At 39.9% G+C, this 10,396-nt stretch overlaps 1 protein-coding gene across 4 annotated transcripts in view; it reads right to left on the bottom strand.

Moving 5' to 3' along the window:
• Positions 1–836: 836 nt before the first annotated feature.
• Positions 837–10,396, bottom strand: part of gcgra (glucagon receptor a) — a 36,602-nt gene continuing 27,042 nt past the window's right edge. For 3 of the 4 annotated variants that reach the window (XM_062439604.1, XM_062439605.1, XM_062439606.1), the window contains 12 exons: positions 10,072–10,168; positions 9,026–9,133; positions 8,725–8,819; positions 8,497–8,591; positions 8,125–8,332; positions 7,354–7,513; positions 7,101–7,161; positions 6,439–6,508; positions 5,001–5,089; positions 4,729–4,873; positions 3,947–3,988; positions 837–3,831 (listed from right to left, as the gene is read on the bottom strand). In XM_062439604.1, the coding sequence (XP_062295588.1) occupies positions 3,466–3,831; positions 3,947–3,988; positions 4,729–4,873; positions 5,001–5,089; positions 6,439–6,508; positions 7,101–7,161; positions 7,354–7,513; positions 8,125–8,332; positions 8,497–8,591; positions 8,725–8,819; positions 9,026–9,133; positions 10,072–10,168 (1,536 nt within the window). In that variant the 3' untranslated portion in view covers positions 837–3,465. The remainder of the gene's footprint in view (positions 3,832–3,946; positions 3,989–4,728; positions 4,874–5,000; positions 5,090–6,438; positions 6,509–7,100; positions 7,162–7,353; positions 7,514–8,124; positions 8,333–8,496; positions 8,592–8,724; positions 8,820–9,025; positions 9,134–10,071; positions 10,169–10,396) is intronic. The other variant, XM_062439607.1, reaches the window with a different exon arrangement.

Below are 10,396 nucleotides of genomic sequence, written 5' to 3'. Positions count from 1 at the left end.
ACATGAAAGCATGAAAATAACTTACAGACACAGTCTACAAGACCTTTTACTTTTTATGTGAAATAACGCAGAAAAATGTATCATTTTATTTTATTTTTATCAATATTTATTTTAGCACTCCTTGTACTCTTACACACCTTTGTACTATTTGTATCTTGGTTATAATTAATAAAAATGGTTTTACCTGTGTATAGACATTGTGTGTGGTTTTGTACTCTAATTCTATTTCTCAATTTTTCTACTTTTCTACTTGTTTTTATATGTGTGTATCTATTTTTTCACCCACTTGCTTGTACATAATAGTGATATGTTCATGTCTAATCGTATTTGTTTTGCTTGTTGTCCTTTTGCACATTGAGAATCCCCCAAAAACCAAAGTCAAAATCATAAAGCTGATTCTGAAATGGCAAAAGAAACTGCTTCATAATCTTAGGGAGATGGGCTTCTGTCATTTGTTTTATTGTTTTATTAAAAGTTGGTGCCCCATCTTGTCTGTCATGTTAGTCTCTAGCTGTTACACACAATTCCATGCTATCAGCAACCACCCTAGATTTACTGTTAAGTTAAACCGAGCATGGTTAGTAAGTCAATGTGGGCTGATTCAATGGCTCTTGGCCACAATATGGAACAGTGTGTGCTGTCAAACAGTGCCTGACCCTGGGGTAAAATCAATACTCACCTCTATGTGCCAACCTGGCTTTGAGCGAGCTGGGCAGCTAGCTAACATCCCCAACAAGCCAAAAAAACATAAAAAAGAAAAAAAAAGAAGTGATCTGCACCTGCTTTCTCTTTTTTATTTTAACATTATGAATACAAAAAGAGACACCCAGCTAAAATCATTTTTCACATACATTATTTATTCTTCACCATTTGGACAAAGTTTGCTAAGCGGACACAATATATGATGAACTGTATACACCTGAACACAGTCAGTTTTCTACTGATTGGTTCCTCACACCAAATATACTGTACAAAATCAACTTTAAGAGAAAATAAAATGGAACATGATTTGGGCCGTCTAAAGAATACATTCAAACAGAACCACTTTGGTCCAAAAAGGGGAGTGACCCAAGCTGCTGGCTTAAAAAACATACATGATTATGGTCACAGTTTAAAATACATGTAATAGTCTGAAATAGAATTAGCAATATACTTTGACCATACTTATATAATCTACTGAATCTTATTTTACTCAAGGTGCACAACATTCCTTTGTAACCTTGTCAGTATCCAAACATTTCTCCTGCTCTGCAAAACAACAAAAACACTGCAAATTCACCTCTGAGCAACAGCAGCGCCAGTGTGTGAATCATGCTCCAAGTTCAATTCCAAGTATTGGTATATCTACCTGCTCTATTACAATCCTCAGCAGATGTTGATGAAAAATTGCCTCAGCCTGTTCAACACCTGGCTGATGTGTAAATACACAGAGCTATTATCTGAATGACAAACACGCTTCTCAGTTCGCTCTTAGCAACAAAATGACATAGAGGAATCACACAGAGAATAGCTTCCATTATAAAACAAAGAGCTGTGTCTTCTTTATGCCTTTATATAGGCATGACTTCTGAGAAGTCCTGTGGTGTAACACTGTGTATGCTAGAAAGGGACGACCTCTGACCTCTGCGTTCTGTGTAAAGCCTCTTGCACCGGTTTATATCAACTCATCCTACTGTAACACATCTGGAATACTGAGTCTGCTCGGAGCCATACCAACCTAAAAATATGCTTGTACGCGCGCACACACACACACACAGACACACACATACACACACAGAGTCCTCCATTCCATGAAATATATAGACAGCAATCAAATAAATCACCTGTATAAACACATATATACACACACACAGTATTTACCATTATAAATTAACATTGTGCAAATAGTCATACATACAAAGTCAAGTTGATTTAGTTCTGACTTAAAAACTCAAAGATGAATTAATGCTCTGCAGGAGGCAATTTATTCAGAAGCAAATGTACCACTGCTAATTTAGGTTTCTTTGTCACTACAATGCTTACTAGCGAGATTTTGTTCTATTTTTTGTTCTATGTGTCCACAGCGCCTGCGGACAGATTCAGGCTGAATATTAAATACTCATGCAGTCATTAGCACGGTCTGTCTGGCTTTATGCACTGATGTAATGGCACTGTACAGCACGCATCACCACCGAATGATTCACACAACGTACGACTTAAACTTACCAATTCTGTGTAATCTGCATGCACAACAGCCTATATTTAATATTGCAAAAACACCCTTGTGCCAGAGGTGACATGTTATTTTGAGTCACAGTGTTGGATTCATACTTTATGCATGTGCGACTTTGCAGGTCACATCTACAGTATACTGTATGCTGTGAACTTTCATCCTTGATTTGAGTGCACAGTTTCCCCTATCAGCTTTCATCTCAAGGGTAGAGTGGGCTGTGTAGTTCATTTAATACGCTGAAGACGTGTGAGTCGCACAATTATTTGATAGCAAGGGAATCGGAGAACATACAGAGCTGCAACTATTCCTTCTTGAAAACAAACCTGACACATTTACAGTTACAGCTGTTGTACTGTACTGAGTAATATCCAAGGTTTGGACCTATATAAAAAATATTTACTTTTATCGGAAAACACCAAAGTAAATCAAGCGATGAGCATTTTAGCTTATTTATAATTCATCTGACACAATCTCTTGACCTCTTTCAATGTTTATATGTAAGCCAGGAAAGACCTGGTGAGAGCAGCTGCCAATTTCCCATGAGCCCTGGATGGGGCCATTTGAACAACACTGTTGTCACTTCACTGTATGAGGTACAGTCAACAGAATGTTTTTTCTATACATTTTTCATCAAAATCAATATAGACAAGAAAAACCTTACAGATATTAGAGCAAAGCAAAAAAAAAAAGAAAAAGCATTACCCCTGTGTTACCTACCAACTTGTTTTGTGTCCCTTGTTTGGTCTTTTTTGTGTATGCAGTCCAATGTCCAGTTTGTCTTTAACCTCTAGTACCATAAAACACACATTTGATACACAACACAAATTAAAGCAGAGGCTCAAGCAAGGACCCTGTGTCTTTTTTTTGTTGTTGCTGTTTTGTTTGTTTCTGTTGTTGCTATTTGAGGTTTTTTCTGTTTGTCCTATTATTTTACATGGCTTATCTGCCTTGAGATGCTGTTGTTATATTGTTCAACATGCAGCAGTTCCTTTCACTGTCTGGCAAAAATCCATGTATGAGACTTGCAGCACATTAGACATTTCAGCATGGATGTCTGCCGTATTGTTCTCCATTCTCAGGCTGTGGAGAGGGCTGACTGCCGCTCAGTCTCCCAGTGACACTGATCTCTGGGCAAAATGACAGATGACTCTATCAGCCCAGCTCTTCACAGCCACCCTGTGCAGGATGCCAGAGCCAGATGAGAGCTGAAGGCCCTCCATCTTTCTTCACAGAGTTCTTGCTCTTAGTTGCTTTCAGAGATGGCTCTCCACATTCTCTCTCTGAGCCTCGTAACACTGCACCTTGTCTGAAAGGCTGATGTCCTCCACTAGGGTGCAGTTACTGATGGTTCCCTTGTGCAGCGGGGATGCACACTGGCCTGCCCCCTTACTGTGCACCACACCATTGTGGCAGCCAGCCACAAGCATGTGCCTCTCCTCAGGGCTGCAGATCGGGACAGAGGTTTTGGCGATGTCTGGGAGATGAGGCAGCCGAGAGACGTGGTTCAAAAGGCTGCCGGTCTTTGAGTTGGGGGTATTGCTGTAAGTATGGCGGTACTCCTCCTCGATGTTCCTCCCTAGCTTCCAGCGCTTCCACTTCTTCAGGACCTCGGACTGCACCTGCAGAGAGGACAGAGATGAAAGTATAGTAAGTATAGTATATAGTATATATAGTAAGATATAATTGAGAAAAGTGAGGAGTTGACAGTTATAGTGCAAATGAAATGTGACTCACTTCTTTGTTGACAAAGCAGTACAAGATGGCCACCAGGAGACCCTGTACAGACAACCAATTCTGAGTCAGTGCAGGGCAGCTGCAGTATTAAATCACAGCATGACTCTTTATATATCAGGTTTTGAAAATGCAATGCTTGAAGCAATCAAAACATGTAGCCTAGTATAGCATACAAATCATTGAATGGGGAAGTTTTAAGTCCATTGCTTTATAACCAAGCCACTGAGAGAATTCACAAACACATTGAAGACTATCATTAAAAGTCTCATGACTCTCCATCTTTGACTTTGGAATTCTCTTCCTCCTCTCTCTCTCTGTTGCTTTCTTCCTTAAGACATTTCCCCTGGTGGTCTGCTGTAATCGTGATGCACGTCATCGGTGTCCTCATAGCCGAAAGGTCACTGTCATTGTGTCACAGTGTGACACAGCCAGTTAACAGCATAGACAGCACATTATGTTAATGTAATCTCTGCTGACACATAAGTAAATACAGCACTTCTGAGTAGTGTGCTTAACAAGCTCATCTATAACAACTCTTTCACTTGTTTTGGTTTGCTTTTCATTTACTAAAGCATGGATTTTAGATTTTTATTTAATTCGAAGATCATTGTAATTCTCAACTGCAGTTGTGTGTTTGAGTAGCATCTTATTTAACCCTTTACATTCTGTGTTACTTAGTTCTAATTAATAATGCTTTAATTTTTCACTCTTTTGTCTCAGTACAGGTACAACAGGAGGAATTATGGAACATTCATTAATGTCTCAACTCTGAAAATTCTTACCTGGAAGGAGGAGAAGAAGAGGTCAATGAAAAGCTTGGTGAGACGCAAAGCGATGGTGGTCTTGGTGGACTCATCTGTCACAAAAATAAAGACCACCTGATGGATACCCAGCAGAGGGATCAGGGTTAGAGTCGACTTAGCCAACCTGAGATGGACGGGATAAGAGACAAGCAAGACAGTGAGAGAAAGCACCGAATACAATTAGTTCAGAGAAAGAGAAGACACAGTATACACATCAGACATATAATAAACACATTAACATTTGAACTCACCTGAATTTGTAATCTGTGTATCTCATTTGGTGCGCCCGCAGTTTTGATACAAGAATTTTAATTATATGGATAAAGATAAGGAAGTTGATCTGTGGAAGTCAAAGACACCAGCGTTAATGGTGATGGTTTTGACTGGATAACAAGTCATAGTTATAGTAATTTTTCATTTACTAATAGTAGGTGTAATGTACTGTAGTCATGCAGATAGTTTCGGTTTTAGGGGCAAAGCTTCTGAGATATCACCATGTTGAAACTTCTGCTTCCGCCCAAATACAATGGACGTGTAAGATTTTTAGTTTGGGCTGCTCAAAGCACTGAAAATCTGACACATCTGACTCTGTAGCAACGTGTTTTTCAGAGACAGTATTCCAGTTACATAGCATAATCCACAGACCTTACAGTTAATCGTTTTCATGGATTATTGCTTTGGTGAAAATTATTTTCAACAAAAATTCATCTGATGAAACCGTAAAGTTATCTACATAGATTAAGACCTCAAAAGTGAAGTAAAAAAGAAGCTTTATGTGGTTGGAGTGAACCAGTCCTTTGACCTTATTACATTCAGTAGAAGCACATTGTTATGAGGGAACAATTTCACAGCAGCTGGCATTTCTAGAAACAGTGGGTGTTCCCACAGATGAAAATTACTTATGATGTGACCTTTTTAATTTCGACGAAGTTCTTATCGGTAATTTGCAGTTGCTTTGAAGAAAAAAGCTGAAGCTGGACCCAATTTTCACACATAATTATTGACCAGGCTTTTTTTTTTTTTTTTTTAACAGTACAAGATATAGTACTAGACATTAACTTAGCAGCTATCTCCAGCTCCGTATCCTTAAAATTAAGCACACTGTGTGAGAGTATGTGTCACTGAGTGTTTCTACTCTTAAGTAAAACATTTTGGGATCAGAATAAAGAGGGAAACACTCAAATGGGAACCAGCCCTGCTGTCCATGCAATAACTCAAACACAGGAATTCCTGTGATACAGGCCACTTAGCAGGACGATTAATGCATGGAAAATGCCAGGATGCCTGTGTAACTGGCCTGACATAAGAGCTGTGACAAATCGGACAAGCTCAGAACTGACCTTTGCAGAGCACAACTACAATTAAAGGCTGGTTTACAGTATGGATACAACTGTGTAGTAGATGGTCACAGCGCAAAAAACCCCTCATCTCTTTAATAAAAAACATTTGAGTTTTAACATGTTTCCAAGATGTGAGGCAAAAAGTGCAGACAGCCTTTTACACTTCATGAATAAATGATCTTGTCTTTAATATTGTATGGTGTATGAAAAGAAAAGAATTTCTGAAAATAAAATAAATGCAAAGATGGATTCAAGTTTAAGAAATGATCATTATTTTTTTTAACAAAACATTGCACGATGAGAGGCATGATGGTCAGAAAAAAGCAGGAGACAGAAAAAGAGACATTACCACAACTGCCAGCAGTATTGGGGAACGGATGATCCACCAGTAATTCATATTTATATTTTGCCCCCAGCACCTGTGAAAAAAAAGCATTGGAAGAAATATTAGTAAGAGATAACTAGAGAATACAAGAAAGACATCTTCAGTGCTTTTAAACGAGGCACGCACAGTCTAACAGTCAAAAGTAGAAAGCTTTCCTCGTCTGACACAATGTGAGAGCCTGGCAGCCATTCGGTTTCAACAGAGGTGGGACACATAACTCCACATTGGCTTTTTAAAGCTTTACATAACAACGTAATGTGTCAGTGGTTTTGGAAAGTGTGGCCTTAAAACTCCTTTCACCCCACTTGCTGTGGAAGTGTGTATGTTAGACCCTAGAGGATTGCATAATAAAGCTTGGGTGCTGAATGTTAACATGAAATATTCAAAAAAGCGCTATCACAACTTCCCACCCGAAGTGTTTTAACATGCTAGTGTGTGATGTTAAAGTGCAACCAACTGCTAATTAGGCGTTAAATTGGCCGTGATTGGCCAAGTATCAACATTCATATGTTTAGGAGAATGACCAGCTGCCAGTCTGTTTTGATAGGTTGCACTGTTATGAGTGTGGAATCAACAAGAAAACTCTAAAATGTTGGTCAGATTTAATACCGGCTGTGGAAACTTACTCTTGATTTTCATACAGGTATTTAGATATCACCCAGGGCACGAGGAATATTAATGGGGTACCTGTGGAGAAATGAGAAGTGTTTAAATGCAAAGCAGTCATTCTGCACACCTTCGTTATAGCCTTTAATGTTTATCTCCTCTTATTTCATGTCCCTTCATGCAGCACATAATTAACTTGCATCCTTATTACTCCAGTTACAGACTCACCAGCATAAAAACTACAACAGAGAGAAACCCATCGGGCTAGCTCACCCCAGCCTATGCACAGGTAGATTTTGAAGTAATTCCTCTCTGTGAACACAGTGATGACCAGGAGGTTGTGGAGGTAGATGCCTTCCACCAGCAGCCAGTAGCTGTTGGCCATAATGCTGTACTGCATCATCACCACGGCGATGCGACAGCTAACCGTTGTCTACAAAACAGGAGAAGTGATGGTTCTTTCACAAAATATCAAACTGGCAGACAGTAAAACATCATTTAGCTGTGACTGAATGGTGAGATCAGCACTGCGGCAGATGGGAGTTCCTTCTGCTGCCAGAATTCACGATTTGTGCCTGCAGCAATCAAACGGTACAACGGTAGTAACTTTAACCGCAGCCTCAGCCAGCTGTGACCCCCAACACACACAACCCACTCTACACTTGCATCCATCATTGTGGCCCTCCCCCCTTTTATGGACAATTAGCTGCTACTATTATCTTTGTGGCTACCATAATTATTTTCTCTACAATTTGTTTCACTATTTTTCCTTGACCTCTTTACTTCTACAATCGTACTGTTACACACGCCATAACTGTGGCAGTACATATCCTGGTCTCTTTGCTAGGTCTTCTGTATTTTTAAGTTTTATAACATTATCATCACGTATAGGATCTACAAACATCATGGCCATAGTCTATTATTAAAGAAGCAAACTGACAGAGTTTTAAAGCTTTAAAGGCTTTCTAGTTTTGTTCTGTTTCCACTGTGTCATTTTTTTAACAACCACTATAAAACGATGACCTTTGATGGCTTATTATTTACCTGGAGATCACTACTGACCTCGCTGTTGACAAGCAACTCCACTGGAGGCATAGATGCCCGGGGGAACCCCTGCTCCTGGTCCCTGCCGAGGTTCTGTGACATGATGTTGGCCTCCAACAGAGCGTCTTTGATGAGGATAGACAGCGCTCGCAGGATAAAGGAGGCAAACAGATTCATATGGATGTTGTTCCTCATGCAGTGTAGTTTCCTGATGAGTGAAAGGTCCTTTTTTCAGCTTAATCTATCATTATAAGACGTAGAAGACTGCAATATAGCTTTGTTTTTAAATGTCATTATTTCCCCTCCCTGCTATTTCTGATGAATGACTTGTACATCCCTCACAAACACAAACATAACCACAGTCATTATTACCTGAAGAATATGAGAATGCCAAGTGCCAAAACCAAAGCCACCAGCGATAAGGAATATCCCACTGTGTACATGATCCGTATGTATCCATAGTACTGCTGCAAATTAAAACACATTCGATTTTTCTTTCCTTTGACATTTTAGTTTCAGTTTCAAAGAATATCTTTCTTGTTTGTTTGTTTCTTTTAACCACAAGTATTTCTTTCCGAAGAAAAAGGGGATATTTCTTACCTGACTTGGATCATTAGAGTCACACTCGCTGGAATTGTTCGTGGACACCCACTGGCCGTTTGCATCACATTCCTGATACACCATGCCGTGCTGAACTGCAGCACACACACACACAAACACACACACACACACACACACACACACACACACACACACACACACACACACACACACACACACACACACACACACATATAGACAGCCTTTGTGATTTACTGAAAAGTTCAGTCATGACAAATAGCTGTTTTTCTCTTTTGAATTTACTCTGCATCGACATGACCAACCCACACTGGGCTCTTACCTTTGTGGTGCCATGGCAGATACCACGGACATGGCACACTGATAGTGGTGTTGGGGAGTCCATCGGGCCAACAGGCGTAATTGTCAAAAGTCCTGTTGCACACAAGGCCTGTGGATTTAAAAAAAAAACATGAAATATAAATGAGATTTTCTGGTGTAAATACAAAGCCATGACACACTGTCCTCTGTCTATGGACTGGAATGCTCTAAGTTATGGAATACAGTAACATGTCTTTGAAGTGATGGCTGCTGGTGGCCATTATGGCATCTGTCTTTCATCTTGGCGAAGTAAATTAAAGTGACCTTCCACTTATTCCACATCTTTCATCTTTGCCACAAAGGCAGTTACTGCATGGATGCTAAGGTGTATTAAGTGGTGTCTCCCCTGTCCGCTACACCTGCTAATTCTCTGTTACACACATGAGGTGACAGGCAGGACATGTGAGTGCTGCGGAGAGTGGTGCGATTTTGAACGCAGCGTGGGAAGCTGCCTTTTCTTCTTTTCCTCCCATATGATGCACTATCCCAAAAGCATAAAACATGCCAACAGACCATAATGCAACTGAAGGGGAGCCGGCCAGTTAAACACTCTGAGCTATTTGACGTCCTTATGATGGAGCAAACTGGAGCTGGTTTTCTCTCAGCATGAGTAGAGTGAGTGTGATGCAGCAAATAGCAAACTGGGAGCAGCTGCAAGCAGAGTGATTATACAGTGGTTATCAGTGGGGAGGGGAAATTGCTGCTGCTCCATACTCTGGTAACAGTCCAACCTAACCATTACCTGCTCTACTGCATTAGATAGCTGCCACTGTGCCTCAAGCTGGGGGTAAATAATGATTTTTTAAAAATATATATTTCTTTGCATATATATAATGCATATTATATATATAAAAAAATCTCTTACTGTACTTTCATATTTATGTTTTTCAGGAATGTTGCACTCAGTATTTTTCTGGATAAGACCATTACCTTAATGCCTTACAATTGTTATAATTATAGAAAATCTGTGTAGTTAAACACTGAAAGTTACAGTATGTTACAGCTCACCGATGCTTGGTGGGTCTCGACTGTTGTTGCGGTTACACTCGTCCATGTACAATTTCCAACTCTCCTTCAGCTTATCCAGGGTAGCAGCAGGAGACATCTAAGGAGGTGGTGGAGCACATGTGAAGACAGTGCAGTAAAAAGGCCTGATAATCATGGACTTATTGACGTTGCAGTAAGCAGGTAGGCCAGAAAAATGTTGAGAATGTGAGCCTTACACAAACCATGAGGATACAATGTCTGCATTAACCAAATGGCATCCATTTGTTTCACTTCACTTCATTTATACAGTAGCTGTAAACAACCCGTCCTCATGCTGGGGATATAA

Source organism: Scomber scombrus, chromosome 18 (genome assembly GCF_963691925.1).
Source record: "Scomber scombrus chromosome 18, fScoSco1.1, whole genome shotgun sequence".
In the NCBI taxonomy this organism is placed as follows: domain Eukaryota; kingdom Metazoa; phylum Chordata; class Actinopteri; order Scombriformes; family Scombridae; genus Scomber; species Scomber scombrus.
Note: the sequence above shows the minus strand (reverse complement) of the source record. Positions and strands in the feature narration are given on the sequence as shown.